Source organism: Amphibalanus amphitrite, unplaced genomic scaffold, assembly GCF_019059575.1.
Source record: "Amphibalanus amphitrite isolate SeventyFive unplaced genomic scaffold, NRLGWU_Aamphi_draft 000816F_arrow, whole genome shotgun sequence".
Lineage (NCBI taxonomy): Eukaryota > Metazoa > Arthropoda > Thecostraca > Balanomorpha > Balanidae > Amphibalanus > Amphibalanus amphitrite.
Window position 1 is genome coordinate 203,649 of NW_024882310.1, and position 27,503 is coordinate 231,151.

A 27,503-nucleotide genomic window follows, 5' to 3' on the forward strand; every position below is an offset into this window, starting at 1 on the left:
GGACTGTGTCTGGGTAAACGAGAGCTTTCGATTGATACCCATTTTTACCCTAGCGCCCCGTTTTTGGCCGTACAAGGGCGAATTTACGGATTTTTTACGAGTTTACGGGGCTTTAAGGGCCTTAAACGTCAATGCAACGGGGACCGTTTTGGGGAAAGTTTCTCGGCTGGTGGTGGGGCACCTGTGTGCAGATTTTGAACGAAATCGGGGGGGACCCCCCATTGACCCAAAATTTTGATTTTCCCGTAAAAACTTTCCTATGGGAAAAAAGTGGAATTTTCCTGCAGGACTGTGTCTGGGTAAACGAGAGCTTTCGATTGATACCCATTTTTACCATAGCACCACTTTTTTGTCCGTACAAAGGCGATTTTACGGATATTTTACGAGTCTAGGGGGCTTTACGGGCCTTAAACGTCAATGCAACGGGGACCGTTTTGGGGAAAGTTTCTCGGCTGGTGGTGGGGCACCTGTGTGCCGATTTTGAACGAAATCGGGGGGGACCCCCCATTGACCCGAAATTTTGATTTTCCCGTAAAAACTTTCCTATGGGGAAAAAGTAGAATTTTCCTGCAGGACTGTGTCTGGGTAAACGAGAGCTTTCGATTGATACCCATTTTTACCCTAGCGCCCCGTTTTTGGCCGTACAAGGGCGAATTTACGGATTTTTTACGAGTTTACGGGGCTTTAAGGGCCTTAAACGTCAATGCAACGGGGACCGTTTTGGGGAAAGTTTCTCGGCTGGTGGTGGGGCACCTGTGTGCCGATTTTGAACGAAATCGGGGGGGACCCCCCATTGACCCAAAATTTTGATTTTCCCGTAAAAACTTTCCTATGGGGAAAAAGTGGAATTTTCCTGCAGGACTGTGTCTGGGTAAACGAGAGCTTTCGATTGATACCCATTTTTACCCTAGCGCCCCGTTTTTGGCCGTACAAGGGCGAATTTACGGATTTTTTACGAGTTTACGGGGCTTTAAGGGCCTTAAACGTCAATGCAACGGGGACCGTTTTGGGGAAAGTTTCTCGGCTGGTGGTGGGGCACCTGTGTGCCGATTTTGAACGAAATCGGGGGGGACCCCCCATTGACCCAAAATTTTGATTTTCCCGTAAAAACTTTCCTATGGGAAAAAAGTGGAATTTTCCTGCAGAACTGTGTCTGGGTAAACGAGAGCTTTCGATTGATACCCATTTTTACCATAGCACCACTTTTTTGTCCGTACAAAGGCGATTTTACGGATATTTTACGAGTCTAGGGGGCTTTACGGGCCTTAAACGTCAATGCAACGGGGACCGTTTTGGGGAAAGTTTCTCGGCTGGTGGTGGGGCACCTGTGTGCCGATTTTGAACGAAATCGGGGGGGACCCCCCATTGACCCAAAATTTTGATTTTCCCGTAAAAACTTTCCTATGGGGAAAAAGTGGAATTTTCCTGCAGGACTGTGTCTGGGTAAACGAGAGCTTTCGATTGATACCCATTTTTACCATAGCACCACTTTTTTGTCCGTACAAAGGCGATTTTACGGATATTTTACGAGTCTAGGGGGCTTTACGGGCCTTAAACGTCAATGCAACGGGGACCGTTTTGGGGAAAGTTTCTCGGCTGGTGGTGGGGCACCTGTGTGCCGATTTTGAACGAAATCGGGGGGGACCCCCCATTGACCCGAAATTTTGATTTTCCCGCAAAAACTTTCCTATGGGGAAAAAGTGGAATTTTCCTGCAGGACTGTGTCTGGGTAAACGAGAGCTTTCGATTGATACCCATTTTTACCCTAGCGCCCCGTTTTTGGCCGTACAAGGGCGAATTTACGGATTTTTTACGAGTTTACGGGGCTTTAAGGGCCTTAAACGTCAATGCAACGGGGACCGTTTTGGGGAAAGTTTCTCGGCTGGTGGTGGGGCACCTGTGTGCCGATTTTGAACGAAATCGGGGGGACCCCCCATTGACCCAAAATTTTGATTTTCCCGTAAAAACTTTCCTATGGGGAAAAAGTGGAATTTTCCTGCAGGACTGTGTCTGGGTAAACGAGAGCTTTCGATTGATACCCATTTTTACCATAGCACCACTTTTTTGTCCGTACAAAGGCGATTTTACGGATATTTTACGAGTCTAGGGGGCTTTACGGGCCTTAAACGTCAATGCAACGGGGACCGTTTTGGGGAAAGTTTCTCGGCTGGTGGTGGGGCACCTGTGTGCCGATTTTGAACGAAATCGGGGGGGACCCCCCATTGACCCGAAATTTCGATTTTCCCGTAAAAACTTTCCTATGGGGAAAAAGTGGAATTTTCCTGCATGACTGTGTCTGGGTAAACGAGAGCTTTCGATTGATACCCATTTTTACCCTAGCGCCCCGTTTTTGGCCGTACAAGGGCGAATTTACGGATTTTTTACGAGTTTACGGGGCTTTAAGGGCCTTAAACGTCAATGCAACGGGGACCGTTTTGGGGAAAGTTTCTCGGCTGGTGGTGGGGCACCTGTGTGCCGATTTTGAACGAAATCGGGGGGGACCCCCCATTGACCCAAAATTTTGATTTTCCCGTAAAAACTTTCCTATGGGAAAAAAGTGGAATTTTCCTGCAGGACTGTGTCTGGGTAAACGAGAGCTTTCGATTGATACCCATTTTTACCATAGCACCACTTTTTTGTCCGTACAAAGGCGATTTTACGGATATTTTACGAGTCTAGGGGGCTTTACGGGCCTTAAACGTCAATGCAACGGGGACCGTTTTGGGGAAAGTTTCTCGGCTGGTGGTGGGGCACCTGTGTGCCGATTTTGAACGAAATCGGGGGGGACCCCCCATTGACCCGAAATTTTGATTTTCCCGTAAAAACTTTCCTATGGGGAAAAAGTGGAATTTTCCTGCAGGACTGTGTCTGGGTAAACGAGAGCTTTCGATTGATACCCATTTTTACCCTAGCGCCCCGTTTTTGGCCGTACAAGGGCGAATTTACGGATTTTTTACGAGTTTACGGGGCTTTAAGGGCCTTAAACGTCAATGCAACGGGGACCGTTTTTGGGAAAGTTTCTCGGCTGGTGGTGGGGCACCTGTGTGCCGATTTTGAACGAAATCGGGGGGGACCCCCCATTGACCCAAAATTTTGATTTTCCCGTAAAAACTTTCCTATGGGAAAAAAAGTGGAATTTTCCTGCAGGACTGTGTCTGGGTAAACGAGAGCTTTCGATTGATACCCATTTTTACCATAGCACCACTTTTTTGTCCGTACAAAGGCGATTTTACGGATATTTTACGAGTCTAGGGGGCTTTACGGGCCTTAAACGTCAATGCAACGGGGACCGTTTTGGGGAAAGTTTCTCGGCTGGTGGTGGGGCACCTGTGTGCCGATTTTGAACGAAATCGGGGGGGACCCCCCATTGACCCGAAATTTTGATTTTCCCGTAAAAACTTTCCTATGGGGAAAAAGTGGAATTTTCCTGCAGGACTGTGTCTGGGTAAACGAGAGCTTTCGATTGATACCCATTTTTACCCTAGCGCCCCGTTTTTGGCCGTACAAGGGCGAATTTACGGATTTTTTACGAGTTTACGGGGCTTTAAGGGCCTTAAACGTCAATGCAACGGGGACCGTTTTGGGGAAAGTTTCTCGGCTGGTGGTGGGGCACCTGTGTGCCGATTTTGAACGAAATCGGGGGGGACCCCCCCATTGACCCAAAATTTTGATTTTCCCGTAAAAACTTTCCTATGGGAAAAAAGTGGAATTTTCCTGCAGGACTGTGTCTGGGTAAACGAGAGCTTTCGATTGATACCCATTTTTACCTCTTTGTGACGTCATTTCTAGGGGAAAACGGGTCATAAAGGTTTCCCTCTACCGGGGCCTTTTTTCCCCCTACCGAATCTGTGCTGTGCTGAATCTGTGCTGAATCTGTGCCAACTTCCGTTACATAGCGAAGACAGCAACTCTAGAGACAGCCCGAGGCAGATGGAGCTCCAGCAAAACTTTTAGGATTTTGAGGATAGAGGGTCAGTTGGAGAGTCGGAGGCGTTGGGGACGCTCACAGGCGGCAGTTCAGTTGGAGTTGGAGAGCTGGGAAGTGGAGTTCGGAGGTGGGCGAGACAGTCAGTTTGTAGCGGCAGGATGGAGAAGGACAGGCGATGGAGGGAGTGAGTTCGAGCGGAGAGGAGAGTTTGAGAGGAGGAGTCGGCGGTGAAAGTTCTGGAGGAGGAGGATGGAGGACTGCCTGCCACTGGAGGACTCTGCGCCGCTCCGCCGTTCTGCCGCCCGCCACCACCGCTCCGCGGGCTGCCGCCAACTCTGCCGCCCGTCCGTCGTCGCTGTGCCGCCCGCCCGCCGATAAATCTGCTGCCAGCCGGCCGCCAGCCCTGTCGTCCACAGCCAACAGCTAAGCGGTAGGTCGGCACTGGAGGTCATGAAGCTGCTTTCCTATCATAATCCTTCCCCAATGTGCCCCGCCTGCTGCCCCGGCTTCTCTCTCGCCCCGGGGATGTAATCATATTTAGGTCTAAAGGGGGGGGGGGTTTCTCGTGTATATGTGTGAGCATGTGTGATTGTTGAATGACTGGATGGGTGTTCCGACCGCGGGCTACTGAAAATGTGGTATTCAGGTCAAATTCACAATTTTTAGTACTATCTAGATTGTACTCGAAAGGGGGGGGGGGGGGGTCTTGATAGAGTACGTGGGCTAGTGTATGTATGAATGCGTGCGTGTCAGAGTGAGGCTCTTGAGATTAATTTTGGCTATCATCCATGTTAGCGGAGCTAGAGGTTTCTTCAGTACTTCTACAGTGGATGGCTGCGTTCAACCTTACTATTCAGCTGTTTCCTCTATGTTCAGGCGGTAGGACTAGGCAAATCCGCCCTGTGCAGTGATTGATAGTTTCTAAGTTGGTTAGATTTTCTTTTTTACACCGAATTTCTAGCCCGTAGGCCGTAGGTACTGCTTCGACAAGTGGTGCAGCTAGCGAATGGTTCGAACTAGCTTTTGTTTTAGGAAATTCGGTCGTTTCATTATTTCTTCGGTTTGGTTGAATATATCTTGGGAAAGTACTCACATCTGTTGGGGCTATTTGGGAGGAAAACATGAATAGATTAACTTGACGAGATGAAAGTGCTGAAGAGAGAATGAGAGAATTCGGAGAGAATGAGAGGGCCGAGCAGAACCCCGTTACTGACACCGTCCACACGTCGGCATGTTTTTTTTACGGAACACAGACACAGGTGGTTAATCACGCTGCATCATATCCAGTCGTTATTGTCTTAGTAGCCGTTGTTTAATAAATACTAGAGCTCTGATTCATGACAGTCAAACCGGCAATTTGCGTCAGTAGAACTATCAGTTTTTTTTTAGTTGAGAGATCGGAGTTGTCGTAAATCAGCATGGTGTGATTCAATTCATTTTGACAAGATGTAAATCAATGTACGATCCAGTATAGAATCGATCGCCTTAACGTCCAGTAAACGTTGTTTATTTCTCATTAGCTGCAAATTAATGTAACGTAATGTTTTGAGTGTTTAGTCGCGAAACTCCGTGCGTATACCTCAATTCGGTATAAAACGTAATTCAGCACTGAACGGCTCTTGTCATTTCTAGGTCTCAGGCAAGGTTGATGTGTGAAACAAAACCCATACCCCGTTGACGATTAACAAGTTATCATTTCCGTCGGGTGGAATGCCCGAGCTAAAGTAAAAGCCAGTCAAATTTGATGTAAATTAACGTAACCGCGAGATGAGCTTAGTAACCTGACGAATCGTTATGGTTTACCCTGTGATTTGACATATATTTTATTGGCCGGCATTGGCATTTTTAACGTTCCACTTTCCGAGACGTGACCTACATGTGAAATTAACGTGCTCCGCTTAACCGTTAACGTTACTTGGTCGGTAACTCCGGCAATTGTATCCCATAATCATCATTTTATTTCTCGATTCTGATCGAGTGTGGCCAGAACAATTTTGCTAAGCTCGACTTTAAATTTGCCCGAACGCCGCTCATTATCTTCGACAATTAACGACGATATCAATAGGGCTGTTAAGTGTGACGTCACGGTTCCAACAGCTGACTGCGCTAATGCTGTAGAGATAGGGGATTATCTAGAAAGGTGTATTGTGGCGATTCAAAAATTGTCCGACCCTGATTTGGAATTTCTTTGGAAACTTAGATGGATGAATAACATTTCTGAAATTGATTTGCTTCAAGTTTCATCGAAATTTGGCTGAAAAAGCTCAAAGAAATATGAGGCTACTAAATTCACAATGGTGTTAGCATTTGTGGCGCATATGTGACATTTGGTGAAAACCACGTGAAAACAATATTACGTTTCGGACATTTGCACTATTTATAGTCACCGTGATTTGCACGTTTCTGGGCTGCAAGCTGTGTTTGACGTGTTTGGGCATGGTATGAGCTATCATGGCCTTCGTTAGTGTTGCAGCCATAGGTGATTTTTTTCAAACTATGTCCAGTGTGATTGAGAAGGGTGAAAGAGCATTGGATGGTGGCAAAATCCGATCCATTGCCCTGCAGGATGGCAAATACATTGTGGCTTCTGTTGAGGCCAGCATGAAGAAAAGGACCTATGATGTTCAAGTGAGTATTTCTTCATGCTTGTGATAGGCATTTCAAGTACTTTATGAAATCTGCCTTCATGAAATCGTGGCATGAATGTGGGAACAAAATTGCAATTGCAATTGAGAATGAGGTGAACGTGGCAAAAGTATTGAGTGAACATGACCAGAGGTAATAAAAGAAACATTTCATTATATATTTTCATTCGAGTCTACATACTCCATAGTTCTTTATATTATCCCCATGTGACAGGCATCTTGCATTATTTTACCTTAGCAAAAGCTGAATAGGAAAATTGAGATGCCACGGTAGCAGACGTAGCACGAGCTGCCATATGCCCCAGAATGCATTTTGCTAACCAAATCAAAACACCTAACCAAAGATACGTAACCTGACCTACAATCTACTTCCTACAACCTACAACCTTGAACCTACCACCTTCAACCTATGATATCTCACATGGCAGCTCGTGCTATGTCTGCCCTACCAGTACCGAGGCCACTTGGTATTGTTTGTGGAGGACCTGACCTCCAGCCCGGAGTGTAGTTGATGTTAGCTTGGTTTTAAATTTAAGTGTATAGTAAAATGATAGATCAATTGATCTACTTAGCAAGTGTGCGACAGACTTGTGTGGCATCCTGTGCAACCATGGACATTTAGTGGAATTAAATGGATAGGAGGGTTGATAAGTTGAAATGGAAATGGCAATTTGGTTTAGGCGATGTATCTTATCTTCAGTCTCACTTCATTCAAGATCACTCAAAGAAATTTGCTTTCAAATTTAAGTTATTTTTGTTAACTTTTATTAAAGCATCCCCAGATATACAGCATATACTTTTAAAAAGCAATCCCTTTTTGCTAAAATCTAACATCAAGTCATTGTCCAAAACATTCATGTTTTGTAATATCAACTATGATTATAATGCATATTTGGAAGGTTCTATGAATATAAACAGCTGCAATCAATTGTGCTCATTTTTGTGAACTTATTTTCATGATAAACATTTCACTTGAGTGAAACGTCCACTTTGATAGGGGAGAGCGGGGTGAGTTGTATCATGTCCAAGTTGTATCAGGGCGAATTGTGCCAAACTTATCCAATAGATAGCGCTCGTGACACGACCAGCCGACGAGGTTTTCCGGGCGCCACCTTTCCCTGTTCTGTCGTGTGGCTGGGTGGACGCGTCTCGAGGTGAGAGCCGATTTTATGTTTTTTTAATGTCATTCTAAAAAATTAAGTTGCAGGAAAATGTGTGTTTTGGGCATTTAGATGTGCACGAATTTGAAAGATCTCCGTAGCGGTGGTGAGGGTAGGTTCTAAGGCTGCGTGAGTGAAAATGAATTTCTCCAGCTGTCCGCTGTTTTTGAGCACGAGGAAGTTTTTTTCCAAGATGGCGGCGAGGTGCATGTTGTATCAGAGCCGGGTGGGGTATGTTGTAACATGTATGTATGTATGTATGTATGGGTATGTTGCTTTTGATCGTGAAAGCTAAGCCCTGGCTCGCGTTTGTAGGTAGCTAGTCAATACTCGTTCCATTTCGGCACAATGTGTTGGCCGCTTTTAACGGGTCACTTTTGCGTCTAGTCTGTTGATGTTTCGTTCGTTTCGATGTTTCGTTCGGATTGACCTAAGTTTGGTCTAATAAAAGTGAAGCCTTTGAGCATATACATTGTATTAACCCCATTTAATGTTGTTGTTATGTTCAAAACCAGTAGCAAGCACACTCCCTGAAACGTGAAATACCTAGTGATACAAATTACCCCACCATGTGATACAACTCACCCAAGCCATGGGGCAAGTTGTATCAAAAACATTGTTCTATTCGGCAGACCGTAGAAGAAAAACTAGTAGAGGTAGCGGAAAAGTTACTTTGCACAAAAAAAGCAGAAGAATCAAGGAAGGAGATAGTATGGAAATAATGAGTTTATCACGGATAGTTACGAGGTTATGGGTCTCGGAGTAAAAACTGATACAACCCACCCCACTCTCCCCTATTAATTGAATATGGTTTGAACTAATGTGTTAGAAAAATATCATGCAGGTATTTAATAAAAATCTGAATAAGGCTTGCTGATTACCTGCTGCAAAGGTGTAAATTGTTGTTATTCTGTGTTTCAGGTCACTGTCGAGAACAAGAAGCCAGTGGATGGAAGCTGCACATGCCCAAATGGTCAGCATCGGTGCTCCCACATGGCTGCCATCCTTCTGTATGCACAGAAGAACTGGTCGCAGACTGATCGGCAATGTCAATGGAACCGAGGATCCAGCAACGCGACAATGTTGAAAGCAAAGGAGATGTTCCCCCAGGAAGACAGTTCTTTGCTGGTGAGCTCTGTCAAAGAGAACCAACTGGCATGGCTGTATGACCAGGTGAGGGAGCAGCCATGTGGGCTGGCATGGCTGTTGGCTCCAGAGTCTCAGCCTTCCCCAGAAGAGAAGGTACCAAACATCGACACCATCCTAACTAGTGCTGAGTTTCATGCATCAGCTGACAAGTCCCACTTCCTTTTAGCAATGCTGTCTCTTTCAAAGGAAGAGATTGCAGAGGTGCAGAGGGTGACCAGTGGTCAGGTCAAAAACCCCAAGTGGTTTGTTGCTAGAAAGGGAAGGCTGACATCGAGCAACTTCGGCCTCGTCTTGAAGGCAATTGCCAGAGGAAGATACCCAAAGTCACTATTCAAAAGGCTCCTTGGTGGCTATGACCCATCCGGCAGTGCAGCTGTAAAATGGGGACGAACCCACGAAGCAGCTGCAAAGCGAGCGTATGAAAATCGCACTGGAAAAAAGGTGGAAGAGAATGGGATTTTTCTCTCTGAAGATGGTATGCTTGGGGCCTCTCCAGATGGTGTAGTGGGGGATACACTCCTAGAGGTGAAGTGTCCGTGGACACACAGGTGTCGAACGATCCAGGAAGCCGTGCAAGCAGATGGAAAGTTTTTCTTGGACGAAAACCTGAATCTTAAAGAAGATCACGATTACTTCCACCAGGTACAGGGCCAGATGTGGTTAAGTGGCTTCACCAAGTGTGACTTTGTTGTCTGGACGACTCGTGACTTACACATCGTTACCATCGCCAGAAGCGATTCATGGACTGTAAACCTAGAACTCCTAAAACAGTTCTATAGGGTCCACATGGTGCCGAGCATCATCGGGTCCGCTTAACCCGCAGGGCTCATGCCTGCTGGGCGATATGAGATTTGCCACTGTGATGTAATGTGTGTCACTGTACAGGTGCGCGCCAGGCTGGTTGTCGTGTTTCACTTTCAAACGTCAAACTGTGTGTAATGTACAGGTGCGTAAGTAAATGTGTGTCACTGTACAGGTGCGCGCCAGGCTGGTTGTCGTGTTTCACTTTCAAACGTCAAACTGTGTGTAAATAATGCAAATAATAAACATACATGTTTGTGGACAGTTTTATTGACAAGTAAATGTCGCGTACCACAGCGCACAGCTGAAACAATTTCCAGATTATCATACTTCCATGACAGCTATAACTCAAGAAGTGTTTCATCAGACAGTGAAGACATTAACATATCAAACAGTTCGCAAACCAGTTTAGGACAAAATGCACAGTTTCCCGCGATAGTACTCCGGGTGTTGGTGAGAAAAACACAGACAATGCTATTGACTTACTTCAATTGATAACTACGCAAACGTTGCATCTAACAGGGTGACACCACTAATAACGCGCAGTTTGCTACCCGGCTTAAGAGGACATGTTGCTAAGTTTCTCGTGGCTTATGATAGGGCTCTGGGCGGTGGTGAGGAAGGCACAGACACGAACTATATTGTCTATCATATTCCTATACTGGTGGGGTATGCCATCTAAAATGGTGTAATACTTCAGCCGCTGAATCGCGCGCTCAACGTGCACGCGGGCTTCGGCAACTTCCCTGTTGTGCATCACCTCTTGCTTGGTGAACTGAGGCTGAAATAGATACGCAGGTGTGTTGACGGTGACGCCATCAGGTACAATGTCCTTGATAGGAAAACCTTTGTCAGCCAGGATGAGGTCGCCTGTGGTTAGCTGCTCCAACAGGCCGCTAGTCTCCACGATGTGCTTGTCAGAGGCATTGCCGCCGTAAACGTCACTGACAAAGTTCACAGTGCCATTGGGTGCCACCCCAACCATGACCTTGAAGGTGTTGGCAGCTTTGTAAGCACTGTAGGTGCTTGAGCGGCCCTCACAGCTATCAGGTCGCTGAATCCTAATTTCTGTGCAATCAAGTGTCGTCCTGCAGTGCCTGAATTTCCTGAACGATGCTGGCATAGATTGAGAATTCTTTTCTCTACTAGGCATACCCTTCCCAAAAATAGGCTTGAACAGAGCCTCAGCGAAGATGGACACAAATGTCCTGAAGACATTTGTAACGGTGGCTACACTCTTGTTAAATCTCACGCTTAGATCTGTGTGCCCAAAGTTGTGTCGCAGTTTCATCAACACCAGGAGAATTTGGTCCTCTAATGTCATCGTTGTGACCTTGAAGGTGTGGTATGTAAAATCACACATGCTCACATATGTGACTAGGGTTTCAAACATTGCTCTGCTCAAACTAGTATAGTAAGTTACTAGCTGTTCGCTATGGCTAATCTGGTTGTAGCAGAACCTCTGCTGCTGATAAGCTGCTGCAGTTTCAAGTCGTTTGATATGCTGTTTGAGAAGCTCGTTCTCGGCAGACAACATGGCCTCACTATGCACAGGTGGTCCAAGGACAGCATCTTCCATTTCCACAGCTGCATCTTGTCTTCTGTTTCCAGGAGAAGAGTGATGGGGTCTGGTATCATCAGGCAAGTTGATCCGCTTCCCTTCATTCCATGGAAACCTCACTGGACCTGCTTTTTTGCCATTAGGGAAGTGCCACGAACAGATCCTTGTGTGTTCGGTAGGGGTGAAGTTCTCCCTCCTGCAACAGAAAAAAGGGATTACATGATGATTTAGATTAGGCATGCATGATTAGGATGACGCAAGCTACAAGCCCTTCAAGTAGAAAATATCCACAAAAACAGGTTCGTGCAATTGTTTCTGAAATGAAGCTTGCCAGTTTATTAATAATTTTCAATTTGAATGTTACAAAATGTAAATGTTTCAATGTTCATATCCAAAACATACAACAGACTTGGTTAATATATTTGTGCTATGACTACTGTTACTGCTATTTATGGAGTTCCTACGCACCATGCACAAGTGATTGACGATCAAGGCTCCGAGTTAACCTTGTGAATCATTCCGTAATGCCAAAAATAAATATTTATCATTATCTGATATTATATACACTTTTATAGCTTTTATAGAAATAGTTAACAATAATTTGGTGTTTTTATTAAAAGGTAAGATGCCATATTTCCCTTGCATGATTTATGGGAAAGATTTATGATGGGATTTATGAAAGTTAAACGTGTAAAATATGCTGATTCTCAAAATTCTTACTAACCTTATCGCACGAATGTAGCGTTGACGGATCAGTTTGTTGCTGGGAAACCTGTAGAACGCATATTTGTTTTTGTCCCCTGACCGGTTCGTACAGCCTGGGACACAGCAATTCACCATCTCGATGTTCAAAGCTTAAAACAAGCGTGCGTCTTGAGATAGCTGACCTGAGGTCTGAGAAACACAGTATATCTAATTCTTAGGTGTTGTTTTTATCCGCTGGGACTGAGAGCGTGAGATGATGTTTTTCGTACTCCAGCGTAGATGGGTAGCCATTCGGCTTCCACGGTTGACAGTGATGACATCCGTCATCTTTTACAAACTCGTTAAAGATTTGGGCTGTACGGGGATCCCCGTACAGCCCAAATCTTTAACGAGTTTGTAAAAGATGACGGATGTCATCACTGTCAACCGTGGAAGCCGAATGGCTACCCATCTACGCTGGAGTACGAAAAACATCATCTCACAGTATATCTAATTAATAACCCACTCCAATTCACTACCTATTCACAGCTAGTACATTTGCCCATTGGTGCCCGTGTTATAAACGTAATGGCGCAATGTCTATTCTGCGCCAAAATCGCACAAGTTTTTTTAATTTAGCAGCCGTGCAAAAAAATCATGTTTTTTGTGCAAATCAATGAATATAAATGCATTTAAGTCGACCAAAATGACAACTTAATACCATTTCCATTATTGAAACATGACATAACATCGGTAAACGTCCCCAAATTCTTGCATTTTAGTTATGAATCGTTTGGCCTATCTCTACAACATTAGCGCAGTCAGCTGTTGGAACCGTGACGTCATCACTTAACAGCCCTATACCGTTTATGAACGATTTAAATGTCTCTGCACGCACCGTCCGGGCCCATCAGCCGGCTGCGGCGGCCGACCCGGCTAATCCCCAGGAATGTGTGTGACGGAGGGGGTGTCCCGCGGGAGGGGTTACCTGGCGGCTGGTCAGACGGTGACGCCGGCGGTGGGGGGGGGGGGGGCCGGCGCCGGTCGGAAGAAGCGGCCATCTTGGGTACCGATGCCCGGGCCGCCGGTCCTGCGGCGGCTAGAGCAATTAACGCGTGCCACTGGCCGTCCAGCGCGGGTTCACAGGGAAACTGGGATGGGGCGCTAGGTCCGACGGCAGCACACGATCACTCGACGCGGTGGTAGAGCACCGACTGAAGACGGATCATGGATGCGACGCGTGTAAGAATGTGATCTATCGACATTCCACCTTTCCTATCAGTCTTCTCCGAGTGATCGTTAATGCAGTCTCTGAGTGTCGGCCAGTCGCTCTGTCGGCTTGTCGGCCTGTCAGTCCGTCGGTTTGCCGTTCACGGTCTGATGGTCTGTCACGGTTTGATGGTACGTCGGTCTGTCAGTAGGGCTGTCTGTCTGTCTGTCTGTCTGGTCTGTATGTCTTTCTCTCTTCTCTCTCTTCCCTCTCTCTCTCCCTTCTCCCTCTCTCCCTCTCACTTTCTTTCTCTCTCTCTCTCTCTCTCTCTCTCTCTCTCTCTCTCTCTCTCTCTCTCTCTCTCTCTCTCTCTCTCTCTCTCTCTCTCTCTCTCTCACTTTCTCTCTCTTTCTCTCTCTCTCTCTCTCTCTCTCTCTCTCTCTCTCTCTCTCTCTCTCTCTCTCTCTCTCTCTCTCTCTCTCTCTCTCTCCCTCTCTCGCACTCATAGCTACCAGCACGCGTTTCATGTCGTCAGTCGGTAATCCGCGATTGCGTCGTCGGGTCTGCTGCGTGCATGACGTCACGGAGGAGGTGCTGTCTCGGGACCCGTGGGGAAATGAACCCCAACCCGCAGGCGCGGCGACGCCCGGGCCGGACGGGCTCGGCCGTGCTAATGATCAGGGGATCGGCGGGTGACCCTCGCTGCTCGCACCGCGCTGGGGTGCGGGATGACAATGGCTGAGCCGAACCCGCAGTCAGAGGTGACCTGCGGCCCACTGAGAGCGGCTTATCACTACACGGACCGTCGAGTCATTAACAATTATACCCGGATTGACATAAACATTACCGATGATTGAACTAGGGTCAGGCATCGATTACAACTTCCAACTGTTTGAGCCGGACAATTTTTTTTTCTCTTACAAATGGGGTGAGGTAATGCTTTGTCAGAGTTATATGGTTTGTCGAAATTAGAACACGGTCTTTTATCGCACTACAAATTCTTATCGGTAAAACTCGAGGAAAGGAGTCAAGATAAATCGTATCTAATTAAGAGGTACTATATTAGGGAATAATTCGGGACTGCGAGGCCAGTCTATGCGTGTCGTACCCCCGTGTACGTTATGTTCACCGACACGGTTGTCTACACTTACGGATGATGGGAAACAGGGACGGTTTTATTGTCTGGGTTGAACGATTGAATATGCAATTATGATTGATCGGATAGCATTCGGGCCTAAGCTCACTTTAAACGTGCGAGTAGGATTATTGGTTAAAGCATCAGTGGCAGGGGGTTTAACGTTGGCGATTTAGAGGTGCTTAATTTTAGCGATTGGTTTGTTCCGGAACGGTAGGTTAAAACGGCTGGGTTACAGGGGGAATACTGCTTTTCTGAATAGGTTTGGTCGGAGAAGGATCTGGTGATTGGATCTGGTGATCTGGAAACTGGCCTGATGCGGTAAAAAAAGTGGCAAGGGAAATAAGTAGGTATGGAGATCGGTTCAGGGGAACCAGGTCATTGTAGGGTTACTGGGAGCGGGCTCCAGTTGAAGTAGGCGCTAGGGCTATGTTGATAGGTGGTTTGTAGATCAAAGGATCGTTAGGCGATGAAGATGCTACGAAATTCGGGATTGGGTAGGTTTTGCTTTAGGTTCTCTATAAAAGTTGATAAATCGACGGCTCAACAATGGTGATCGCGGGCGACGCGCGCAGCATGTTTTGCTCTTGCATGGTCGTTCTCGTTCGATGTCTCGGGTGGTTTCTACGGCGTAAGACGGGCAAAATAAATAGCCGTGTCGCGGTCACGGCTAAGGCTCAAGGGAGAGGGGAAGAGAGTTGGACTCTACAAAGCAGGGAAAATCCGGCCTGGCATTAGATTCTCCCTTGATGTTAGGTTTTAGGCCTCCGCTGTCGTTTTTACTAGCTTAAGTCGGAGACGGGATAGATTAGACAAGTCAGATCATGCCTGCGATCGTCAAACTTATGTCGCCACTGAACGAGACGTTGGTGAAGTTGTAAGGATAGATTAGGATCAGTGCTGGTATTTAGGAATTATTTGGGAAGGGGAGATTATGACCATTTGTTTTTTTTTTATTTTGGGAGCAGACTGCTCATGTGTCCTAGCTTGGCGGCAGGGTGATCCGTAGCCTAATACACCTGTTACGTTTTACATGGGCAGGGAAATGACACCTAATAAGCTTGCATTAACTTGTCACTGTGCACCACTGGGGGAGAGTTAGGTAAAGAGGGAGGGAGCGGACTGGCGTTTTTCGTGTGTGTGAGATGTGTGTTTGAGTGCATGATTATGCTACGTTAGGTTATGTTTTTAGGTTAGGTAGGTTAGGTTAGGCTAGGTTAGAGTGAGTCGAAGTGTGAATGTGGTATATCCAGTGGGAGGTACCCCTCCGTGCAGTGGCCGGGATGTGACTGTGATGTGAAGTGTCGTTTCTTCGGTTTCAAGTAAACGTATTTAAAGGGGGGTCCCAACCGGGTTGAGAGAGAGCCTCGGGCAGTCAACCTGATTAAATTATCCTCTTTGAATGCCCATAACCCAATGACCCATCACCGTACAGTGTAGCAGCCTATATGCCCCAGTGACTGACCAGCCTCGCAAACAATCACAAAACAAAATCATTATCTTGCAGCTGAGCCCCGCTACAAGAAATTTGGCGCCCAACGTGGGGAATGGCCATGTCCTGGAGGCACGAAGTCGGTGGGCTGACACGCATAGCCGAACCGAAAAAGTTTCAGGTCAAAAGTTCGACTGGATTGACCATAAAAGGTAATGTTTATAAGTAATACAATCTTCTGCAACTTGGGGCTGCAACGGGAACCATGAGTGACAGTTTGAACGGCGGATGAAGATGTTGAAGGAATGAGCATGGTTATCTCGAAGATGTTGAAAGTGGACCTCAATCTCAAAGGCGGATGTTTTGCAGTAAAATTGTAAAGGAAGATAGATTTTTATGTTGTCGGGGCACGTGTTTCATAGTATCATTGGCTGGCTAAGGGCGACTGATGATATTAAGATGTTGTACTATTGAGCAGATATACCTTGGAAGATGTTGTGGGTCTGAACGTTTTACCCAGGAGGAGGTGGAAAGCTGAACTAAATCACCAAAGGAGGTGTTTAGCAGCTGTATCGTAAAGATTGGCGGTTTTATGTTTGGTAATACTAGTATTGAAAAACTATCTGGCTGAGGAGATATGAAGATGTTGTAGTGTTGAGTATTATATCCAGGAAGATGTTGAAAGGCAGAAGTCAATCACAGGAGGCGACGGTGGTAACAAAGGCAGGGCGGCGGAGATGGACGGAAGGCGGCGGAACTATCTTGGCTTTCGAACACGGGTCACTTGTCCATTCAGTGGCCCGCAAACGTTGGCCACGGAGTCGAAGCTGAAATGTTCCGGCTCTGTCAGCAGGGATCCGTCGGGCTGACGTCATCTCGCAGCAGCTATCGGGAGGAGGAAGAAAGGAGATCAAGACCGGATCTGACGGAAGAGGAGCGGAGGAGCGCGGCAACAACGACACAACTGGAGCGGACTGGAGGGAGCTGATGACGTCGAAGATGCAAGAGGGGGCGTCAACTTGTTCCAGCCCGGGCGGAGGCATGGTCATGGCGGAGACGAAGACGCAGCAGAATTACATCAATCGGCTGCACCATCATCACCGGGCTACTTTCCGGCGCCACCCCTTCCCCTTTTCTCTATTGCAGGGCTGCTGAGCATGCTGATGCTGTCATCAGGACGGAGCTGGAGCTGGCGAAGGTGACAGCAGGGGTTCGCCGCCCACCGCATGGGCGGTGCTGCGGCGCGCTCAACCGACTACAGGAGGCGGAGGAAGGCAGGCGGAGCTGGCGGAAGCAGCTTCAGGGGCAGTGATCACCTGTCCCTGATGAGCTGCACAGCCAGCTCTACTGACTGCATGAAGGGGACGCCCAACGGACGGAGCAGGTGTTGGAGGTGACCAAAGCAAGGCCCTATGTGACCAAAGGCTACTACAGCACTAGAGCCTAGGCCTGGTCGTCGGGGCCAGCAGCCTGACCTGCCATTAGAAGGGCAGTAACGAGACAAGGAACTAAAAAGCCAATGTAAAATTCCAATGTGTGCTACTAGCGTGTAACATGATGCTGTGAGTTTTGTGCTGATGCTCTTAGGGGCAACCACGTCAGCTGAGTTCGTTGTCGCTAGCTGCTAAATGAAAAAGGGATAGGCAAACATAAAAATCGTTTTCGACGAATGTTATGTAACTGCGTGTGTGTTTCATGTGTATGATAGGTCGCGAACAAGCTGCAATGATGCACCCCGAGGTGAATGAGGAGACCAGCGGGCAGGGGTAAGACCTCATCCTGCCACATCCTTCTGTTGACGCTAATTCACCACCCACCTCATCTAACCATACGTCTCTCAGGTTTCATCATCTCCCCTCAAGGTCTTTGCAGCCGGCTCCAACCCCGAGTCGCGGGGGCGCGACTCAAAGAAGATGGTTATGAAAATGTAACGCTGGCGCGTTTCATTTTCCCTCCCCAAATCAACCCGTTCCCAAATTCATCCTTCATAACAGCAGCGCGCCGGCGACCAGACACCGCTGACCCGCCGACCATCTGGCCGACACCGGACGGCAGGACAAACACGGATCCGAGACCGCGCCGCCAAATGCTATTATCCGGCGGCCCTTACAGGGCCGTCTCACCGCCGCCGACCGTGGGAAGGGTCCAGCAATGGGTCCCAACCCCGGTCAAGGGGGGCCGGGGGGACGGATGGACAAAGGCACGCAGCCTCCTACGCGCGGCGAACGGACACCGTCAGCCTGGGAAACAGGACACGACAGCGCCGCTGCGGCAGCGGGAGGCCGGGGCGCCCGGGACCAAATTGACCACCGGTATCACACTTCAAAGGCAATTTCTTCAAAACACGGCTCGAAATAGCACATTTCCAGGATGTGCCGAGACTGGCGCCGACAATCAGCATCGTGAAACTGGGACAGCCGACGGAGTAACAATATCCAAATTCCAGCATGGCACGGCACATCCGCATTCCCGGGCCCATCTTCCCACGCTGGCAAATCTGCCGGCATCGCCAGGGGCAGAAGATTCAAATTCACCTATCGGCGCCAGAATATTTGAAGGGAGGAGGAGCACCCAGAGAAGATAGCAGTCACCATGGAAACGGCACGCCGGAGGCTGCACAGCGGAAAAACGCATACGTTTCGGCCCAACATAACGTTAAATTTAATAGAAATCTCACCCTTTCGGCAACCAGACTCAGCAGAAAATACAGAAGACTGGTTAGACGGACAGAAGACCTGGAAAATTGGCCCTTACTGGGAAATTCAGAGAGCAGCAGAACTCGGAAGAAAGAGGCGGAGCGAAGACAGCAACTCTAGAGACAGCCCGAGGCAGATGGAGCTCCAGCAAAACTTTTAGGATTTTGAGGATAGAGGGTCAGTTGGAGAGTCGGAGGCGTTGGGGACGCTCACAGGCGGCAGTTCAGTTGGAGTTGGAGAGCTGGGAAGTGGAGTTCGGAGGTGGGCGAGACAGTCAGTTTGTAGCGGCAGGATGGAGAAGGACAGGCGATGGAGGGAGTGAGTTCGAGCGGAGAGGAGAGTTTGAGAGGAGGAGTCGGCGGTGAAAGTTCTGGAGGAGGAGGATGGAGGACTGCCTGCCACTGGAGGACTCTGCGCCGCTCCGCCGTTCTGCCGCCCGCCACCACCGCTCCGCGGGCTGCCGCCAACTCTGCCGCCCGTCCGTCGTCGCTGTGCCGCCCGCCCGCCGATAAATCTGCTGCCAGCCGGCCGCCAGCCCTGTCGTCCACAGCCAACAGCTAAGCGGTAGGTCGGCACTGGAGGTCATGAAGCTGCTTTCCTATCATAATCCTTCCCCAATGTGCCCCGCCTGCTGCCCCGGCTTCTCTCTCGCCCCGGGGATGTAATCATATTTAGGTCTAAAGGGGGGGGGGGGGTTTCTCGTGTATATGTGTGAGCATGTGTGATTGTTGAATGACTGGATGGGTGTTCCGACCGCGGGCTACTGAAAATGTGGTATTCAGGTCAAATTCACAATTTTTAGTACTATCTAGATTGTACTCGAAAGGGGGGGGGGGGTCTTGATAGAGTACGTGGGCTAGTGTATGTATGAATGCGTGCGTGTCAGAGTGAGGCTCTTGAGATTAATTTTGGCTATCATCCATGTTAGCGGAGCTAGAGGTTTCTTCAGTACTTCTACAGTGGATGGCTGCGTTCAACCTTACTATTCAGCTGTTTCCTCTATGTTCAGGCGGTAGGACTAGGCAAATCCGCCCTGTGCAGTGATTGATAGTTTCTAAGTTGGTTAGATTTTCTTTTTTACACCGAATTTCTAGCCCGTAGGCCGTAGGTACTGCTTCGACAAGTGGTGCAGCTAGCGAATGGTTCGAACTAGCTTTTGTTTTAGGAAATTCGGTCGTTTCATTATTTCTTCGGTTTGGTTGAATATATCTTGGGAAAGTACTCACATCTGTTGGGGCTATTTGGGAGGAAAACATGAATAGATTAACTTGACGAGATGAAAGTGCTGAAGAGAGAATGAGAGAATTCGGAGAGAATGAGAGGGCCGAGCAGAACCCCGTTACTGACACCGTCCACACGTCGGCATGTTTTTTTTACGGAACACAGACACAGGTGGTTAATCACGCTGCATCATATCCAGTCGTTATTGTCTTAGTAGCCGTTGTTTAATAAATACTAGAGCTCTGATTCATGACAGTCAAACCGGCAATTTGCGTCAGTAGAACTATCAGTTTTTTTTTAGTTGAGAGATCGGAGTTGTCGTAAATCAGCATGGTGTGATTCAATTCATTTTGACAAGATGTAAATCAATGTACGATCCAGTATAGAATCGATCGCCTTAACGTCCAGTAAACGTTGTTTATTTCTCATTAGCTGCAAATTAATGTAACGTAATGTTTTGAGTGTTTAGTCGCGAAACTCCGTGCGTATACCTCAATTCGGTATAAAACGTAATTCAGCACTGAACGGCTCTTGTCATTTCTAGGTCTCAGGCAAGGTTGATGTGTGAAACAAAACCCATACCCCGTTGACGATTAACAAGTTATCATTTCCGTCGGGTGGAATGCCCGAGCTAAAGTAAAAGCCAGTCAAATTTGATGTAAATTAACGTAACCGCGAGATGAGCTTAGTAACCTGACGAATCGTTATGGTTTACCCTGTGATTTGACATATATTTTATTGGCCGGCATTGGCATTTTTAACGTTCCACTTTCCGAGACGTGACCTACATGTGAAATTAACGTGCTCCGCTTAACCGTTAACGTTACTTGGTCGGTAACTCCGGCAATTGTATCCCATAATCATCATTTTATTTCTCGATTCTGATCGAGTGTGGCCAGAACAATTTTGCTAAGCTCGACTTTAAATTTGCCCGAACGCCGCTCATTATCTTCGACAATTAACGACGATATCAATAGGGCTGTTAAGTGTGACGTCACGGTTCCAACAGCTGACTGCGCTAATGCTGTAGAGATAGGGGATTATCTAGAAAGGTGTATTGTGGCGATTCAAAAATTGTCCGACCCTGATTTGGAATTTCTTTGGAAACTTAGATGGATGAATAACATTTCTGAAATTGATTTGCTTCAAGTTTCATCGAAATTTGGCTGAAAAAGCTCAAAGAAATATGAGGCTACTAAATTCACAATGGTGTTAGCATTTGTGGCGCATATGTGACATTTGGTGAAAACCACGTGAAAACAATATTACGTTTCGGACATTTGCACTATTTATAGTCACCGTGATTTGCACGTTTCTGGGCTGCAAGCTGTGTTTGACGTGTTTGGGCATGGTATGAGCTATCATGGCCTTCGTTAGTGTTGCAGCCATAGGTGATTTTTTTCAAACTATGTCCAGTGTGATTGAGAAGGGTGAAAGAGCATTGGATGGTGGCAAAATCCGATCCATTGCCCTGCAGGATGGCAAATACATTGTGGCTTCTGTTGAGGCCAGCATGAAGAAAAGGACCTATGATGTTCAAGTGAGTATTTCTTCATGCTTGTGATAGGCATTTCAAGTACTTTATGAAATCTGCCTTCATGAAATCGTGGCATGAATGTGGGAACAAAATTGCAATTGCAATTGAGAATGAGGTGAACGTGGCAAAAGTATTGAGTGAACATGACCAGAGGTAATAAAAGAAACATTTCATTATATATTTTCATTCGAGTCTACATACTCCATAGTTCTTTATATTATCCCCATGTGACAGGCATCTTGCATTATTTTACCTTAGCAAAAGCTGAATAGGAAAATTGAGATGCCACGGTAGCAGACGTAGCACGAGCTGCCATATGCCCCAGAATGCATTTTGCTAACCAAATCAAAACACCTAACCAAAGATACGTAACCTGACCTACAATCTACTTCCTACAACCTACAACCTTGAACCTACCACCTTCAACCTATGATATCTCACATGGCAGCTCGTGCTATGTCTGCCCTACCAGTACCGAGGCCACTTGGTATTGTTTGTGGAGGACCTGACCTCCAGCCCGGAGTGTAGTTGATGTTAGCTTGGTTTTAAATTTAAGTGTATAGTAAAATGATAGATCAATTGATCTACTTAGCAAGTGTGCGACAGACTTGTGTGGCATCCTGTGCAACCATGGACATTTAGTGGAATTAAATGGATAGGAGGGTTGATAAGTTGAAATGGAAATGGCAATTTGGTTTAGGCGATGTATCTTATCTTCAGTCTCACTTCATTCAAGATCACTCAAAGAAATTTGCTTTCAAATTTAAGTTATTTTTGTTAACTTTTATTAAAGCATCCCCAGATATACAGCATATACTTTTAAAAAGCAATCCCTTTTTGCTAAAATCTAACATCAAGTCATTGTCCAAAACATTCATGTTTTGTAATATCAACTATGATTATAATGCATATTTGGAAGGTTCTATGAATATAAACAGCTGCAATCAATTGTGCTCATTTTTGTGAACTTATTTTCATGATAAACATTTCACTTGAGTGAAACGTCCACTTTGATAGGGGAGAGCGGGGTGAGTTGTATCATGTCCAAGTTGTATCAGGGCGAATTGTGCCAAACTTATCCAATAGATAGCGCTCGTGACACGACCAGCCGACGAGGTTTTCCGGGCGCCACCTTTCCCTGTTCTGTCGTGTGGCTGGGTGGACGCGTCTCGAGGTGAGAGCCGATTTTATGTTTTTTTAATGTCATTCTAAAAAATTAAGTTGCAGGAAAATGTGTGTTTTGGGCATTTAGATGTGCACGAATTTGAAAGATCTCCGTAGCGGTGGTGAGGGTAGGTTCTAAGGCTGCGTGAGTGAAAATGAATTTCTCCAGCTGTCCGCTGTTTTTGAGCACGAGGAAGTTTTTTTCCAAGATGGCGGCGAGGTGCATGTTGTATCAGAGCCGGGTGGGGTATGTTGTAACATGTATGTATGTATGTATGTATGGGTATGTTGCTTTTGATCGTGAAAGCTAAGCCCTGGCTCGCGTTTGTAGGTAGCTAGTCAATACTCGTTCCATTTCGGCACAATGTGTTGGCCGCTTTTAACGGGTCACTTTTGCGTCTAGTCTGTTGATGTTTCGTTCGTTTCGATGTTTCGTTCGGATTGACCTAAGTTTGGTCTAATAAAAGTGAAGCCTTTGAGCATATACATTGTATTAACCCCATTTAATGTTGTTGTTATGTTCAAAACCAGTAGCAAGCACACTCCCTGAAACGTGAAATACCTAGTGATACAAATTACCCCACCATGTGATACAACTCACCCAAGCCATGGGGCAAGTTGTATCAAAAACATTGTTCTATTCGGCAGACCGTAGAAGAAAAACTAGTAGAGGTAGCGGAAAAGTTACTTTGCACAAAAAAAGCAGAAGAATCAAGGAAGGAGATAGTATGGAAATAATGAGTTTATCACGGATAGTTACGAGGTTATGGGTCTCGGAGTAAAAACTGATACAACCCACCCCACTCTCCCCTATTAATTGAATATGGTTTGAACTAATGTGTTAGAAAAATATCATGCAGGTATTTAATAAAAATCTGAATAAGGCTTGCTGATTACCTGCTGCAAAGGTGTAAATTGTTGTTATTCTGTGTTTCAGGTCACTGTCGAGAACAAGAAGCCAGTGGATGGAAGCTGCACATGCCCAAATGGTCAGCATCGGTGCTCCCACATGGCTGCCATCCTTCTGTATGCACAGAAGAACTGGTCGCAGACTGATCGGCAATGTCAATGGAACCGAGGATCCAGCAACGCGACAATGTTGAAAGCAAAGGAGATGTTCCCCCAGGAAGACAGTTCTTTGCTGGTGAGCTCTGTCAAAGAGAACCAACTGGCATGGCTGTATGACCAGGTGAGGGAGCAGCCATGTGGGCTGGCATGGCTGTTGGCTCCAGAGTCTCAGCCTTCCCCAGAAGAGAAGGTACCAAACATCGACACCATCCTAACTAGTGCTGAGTTTCATGCATCAGCTGACAAGTCCCACTTCCTTTTAGCAATGCTGTCTCTTTCAAAGGAAGAGATTGCAGAGGTGCAGAGGGTGACCAGTGGTCAGGTCAAAAACCCCAAGTGGTTTGTTGCTAGAAAGGGAAGGCTGACATCGAGCAACTTCGGCCTCGTCTTGAAGGCAATTGCCAGAGGAAGATACCCAAAGTCACTATTCAAAAGGCTCCTTGGTGGCTATGACCCATCCGGCAGTGCAGCTGTAAAATGGGGACGAACCCACGAAGCAGCTGCAAAGCGAGCGTATGAAAATCGCACTGGAAAAAAGGTGGAAGAGAATGGGATTTTTCTCTCTGAAGATGGTATGCTTGGGGCCTCTCCAGATGGTGTAGTGGGGGATACACTCCTAGAGGTGAAGTGTCCGTGGACACACAGGTGTCGAACGATCCAGGAAGCCGTGCAAGCAGATGGAAAGTTTTTCTTGGACGAAAACCTGAATCTTAAAGAAGATCACGATTACTTCCACCAGGTACAGGGCCAGATGTGGTTAAGTGGCTTCACCAAGTGTGACTTTGTTGTCTGGACGACTCGTGACTTACACATCGTTACCATCGCCAGAAGCGATTCATGGACTGTAAACCTAGAACTCCTAAAACAGTTCTATAGGGTCCACATGGTGCCGAGCATCATCGGGTCCGCTTAACCCGCAGGGCTCATGCCTGCTGGGCGATATGAGATTTGCCACTGTGATGTAATGTGTGTCACTGTACAGGTGCGCGCCAGGCTGGTTGTCGTGTTTCACTTTCAAACGTCAAACTGTGTGTAATGTACAGGTGCGTAAGTAAATGTGTGTCACTGTACAGGTGCGCGCCAGGCTGGTTGTCGTGTTTCACTTTCAAACGTCAAACTGTGTGTAAATAATGCAAATAATAAACATACATGTTTGTGGACAGTTTTATTGACAAGTAAATGTCGCGTACCACAGCGCACAGCTGAAACAATTTCCAGATTATCATACTTCCATGACAGCTATAACTCAAGAAGTGTTTCATCAGACAGTGAAGACATTAACATATCAAACAGTTCGCAAACCAGTTTAGGACAAAATGCACAGTTTCCCGCGATAGTACTCCGGGTGTTGGTGAGAAAAACACAGACAATGCTATTGACTTACTTCAATTGATAACTACGCAAACGTTGCATCTAACAGGGTGACACCACTAATAACGCGCAGTTTGCTACCCGGCTTAAGAGGACATGTTGCTAAGTTTCTCGTGGCTTATGATAGGGCTCTGGGCGGTGGTGAGGAAGGCACAGACACGAACTATATTGTCTATCATATTCCTATACTGGTGGGGTATGCCATCTAAAATGGTGTAATACTTCAGCCGCTGAATCGCGCGCTCAACGTGCACGCGGGCTTCGGCAACTTCCCTGTTGTGCATCACCTCTTGCTTGGTGAACTGAGGCTGAAATAGATACGCAGGTGTGTTGACGGTGACGCCATCAGGTACAATGTCCTTGATAGGAAAACCTTTGTCAGCCAGGATGAGGTCGCCTGTGGTTAGCTGCTCCAACAGGCCGCTAGTCTCCACGATGTGCTTGTCAGAGGCATTGCCGCCGTAAACGTCACTGACAAAGTTCACAGTGCCATTGGGTGCCACCCCAACCATGACCTTGAAGGTGTTGGCAGCTTTGTAAGCACTGTAGGTGCTTGAGCGGCCCTCACAGCTATCAGGTCGCTGAATCCTAATTTCTGTGCAATCAAGTGTCGTCCTGCAGTGCCTGAATTTCCTGAACGATGCTGGCATAGATTGAGAATTCTTTTCTCTACTAGGCATACCCTTCCCAAAAATAGGCTTGAACAGAGCCTCAGCGAAGATGGACACAAATGTCCTGAAGACATTTGTAACGGTGGCTACACTCTTGTTAAATCTCACGCTTAGATCTGTGTGCCCAAAGTTGTGTCGCAGTTTCATCAACACCAGGAGAATTTGGTCCTCTAATGTCATCGTTGTGACCTTGAAGGTGTGGTATGTAAAATCACACATGCTCACATATGTGACTAGGGTTTCAAACATTGCTCTGCTCAAACTAGTATAGTAAGTTACTAGCTGTTCGCTATGGCTAATCTGGTTGTAGCAGAACCTCTGCTGCTGATAAGCTGCTGCAGTTTCAAGTCGTTTGATATGCTGTTTGAGAAGCTCGTTCTCGGCAGACAACATGGCCTCACTATGCACAGGTGGTCCAAGGACAGCATCTTCCATTTCCACAGCTGCATCTTGTCTTCTGTTTCCAGGAGAAGAGTGATGGGGTCTGGTATCATCAGGCAAGTTGATCCGCTTCCCTTCATTCCATGGAAACCTCACTGGACCTGCTTTTTTGCCATTAGGGAAGTGCCACGAACAGATCCTTGTGTGTTCGGTAGGGGTGAAGTTCTCCCTCCTGCAACAGAAAAAAGGGATTACATGATGATTTAGATTAGGCATGCATGATTAGGATGACGCAAGCTACAAGCCCTTCAAGTAGAAAATATCCACAAAAACAGGTTCGTGCAATTGTTTCTGAAATGAAGCTTGCCAGTTTATTAATAATTTTCAATTTGAATGTTACAAAATGTAAATGTTTCAATGTTCATATCCAAAACATACAACAGACTTGGTTAATATATTTGTGCTATGACTACTGTTACTGCTATTTATGGAGTTCCTACGCACCATGCACAAGTGATTGACGATCAAGGCTCCGAGTTAACCTTGTGAATCATTCCGTAATGCCAAAAATAAATATTTATCATTATCTGATATTATATACACTTTTATAGCTTTTATAGAAATAGTTAACAATAATTTGGTGTTTTTATTAAAAGGTAAGATGCCATATTTCCCTTGCATGATTTATGGGAAAGATTTATGATGGGATTTATGAAAGTTAAACGTGTAAAATATGCTGATTCTCAAAATTCTTACTAACCTTATCGCACGAATGTAGCGTTGACGGATCAGTTTGTTGCTGGGAAACCTGTAGAACGCATATTTGTTTTTGTCCCCTGACCGGTTCGTACAGCCTGGGACACAGCAATTCACCATCTCGATGTTCAAAGCTTAAAACAAGCGTGCGTCTTGAGATAGCTGACCTGAGGTCTGAGAAACACAGTATATCTAATTAATAACCCACTCCAATTCACTACCTATTCACAGCTAGTACATTTGCCCATTGGTGCCCGTGTTATAAACGTAATGGCGCAATGTCTATTCTGCGCCAAAATCGCACAAGTTTTTTTAATTTAGCAGCCGTGCAAAAAAATCATGTTTTTTGTGCAAATCAATGAATATAAATGCATTTAAGTCGACCAAAATGACAACTTAATACCATTTCCATTATTGAAACATGACATAACATCGGTAAACGTCCCCAAATTCTTGCATTTTAGTTATGAATCGTTTGGCCTATCTCTACAACATTAGCGCAGTCAGCTGTTGGAACCGTGACGTCATCACTTAACAGCCCTATACCGTTTATGAACGATTTAAATGTCTCTGCACGCACCGTCCGGGCCCATCAGCCGGCTGCGGCGGCCGACCCGGCTAATCCCCAGGAATGTGTGTGACGGAGGGGGTGTCCCGCGGGAGGGGTTACCTGGCGGCTGGTCAGACGGTGACGCCGGCGGTGGGGGGGGGCCGGCGCCGGTCGGAAGAAGCGGCCATCTTGGGTACCGATGCCCGGGCCGCCGGTCCTGCGGCGGCTAGAGCAATTAACGCGTGCCACTGGCCGTCCAGCGCGGGTTCACAGGGAAACTGGGATGGGGCGCTAGGTCCGACGGCAGCACACGATCACTCGACGCGGTGGTAGAGCACCGACTGAAGACGGATCATGGATGCGACGCGTGTAAGAATGTGATC

The 27,503-nt window shown here is 46.7% G+C and overlaps 5 protein-coding genes across 5 annotated transcripts in view; 2 read left to right on the forward strand and 3 right to left on the reverse strand.

Moving 5' to 3' along the window:
* Positions 1 to 27,503, reverse strand: part of LOC122366571 (mediator of DNA damage checkpoint protein 1-like) — a 75,964-nt gene that overhangs the window by 30,654 nt on the left and 17,807 nt on the right. The gene's annotated exons all lie outside the window — the stretch shown is intronic.
* Positions 6,350 to 9,943, forward strand: LOC122366567. Its single transcript, XM_043338956.1, has 2 exons — positions 6,350 to 6,556; positions 8,655 to 9,943. Exons 1-2 carry the CDS (start codon positions 6,380 to 6,382, stop codon positions 9,696 to 9,698), a joined length of 1,221 nt encoding a protein of 406 aa, XP_043194891.1. The 5' UTR covers positions 6,350 to 6,379; the 3' UTR covers positions 9,699 to 9,943.
* On the reverse strand, positions 9,943 to 12,156 carry LOC122366564. The gene is made up of 2 exons (XM_043338953.1): positions 11,969 to 12,156; positions 9,943 to 11,440 (listed from the first exon to the last, which is right to left on the reverse strand). Exons 1-2 carry the CDS (start codon positions 12,082 to 12,084, stop codon positions 10,243 to 10,245), a joined length of 1,314 nt encoding a protein of 437 aa, XP_043194888.1. The 5' UTR covers positions 12,085 to 12,156; the 3' UTR covers positions 9,943 to 10,242.
* LOC122366566 lies at positions 20,956 to 24,549 on the forward strand. Its single transcript, XM_043338955.1, has 2 exons — positions 20,956 to 21,162; positions 23,261 to 24,549. The coding sequence occupies exons 1-2, from the start codon at positions 20,986 to 20,988 to the stop codon at positions 24,302 to 24,304; spliced, it is 1,221 nt and encodes a 406-aa protein (XP_043194890.1). The 5' UTR covers positions 20,956 to 20,985; the 3' UTR covers positions 24,305 to 24,549.
* Positions 24,549 to 26,765, reverse strand: LOC122366565. Its single transcript, XM_043338954.1, has 2 exons — positions 26,575 to 26,765; positions 24,549 to 26,046 (listed from the first exon to the last, which is right to left on the reverse strand). Exons 1-2 carry the CDS (start codon positions 26,688 to 26,690, stop codon positions 24,849 to 24,851), a joined length of 1,314 nt encoding a protein of 437 aa, XP_043194889.1. The 5' UTR covers positions 26,691 to 26,765; the 3' UTR covers positions 24,549 to 24,848.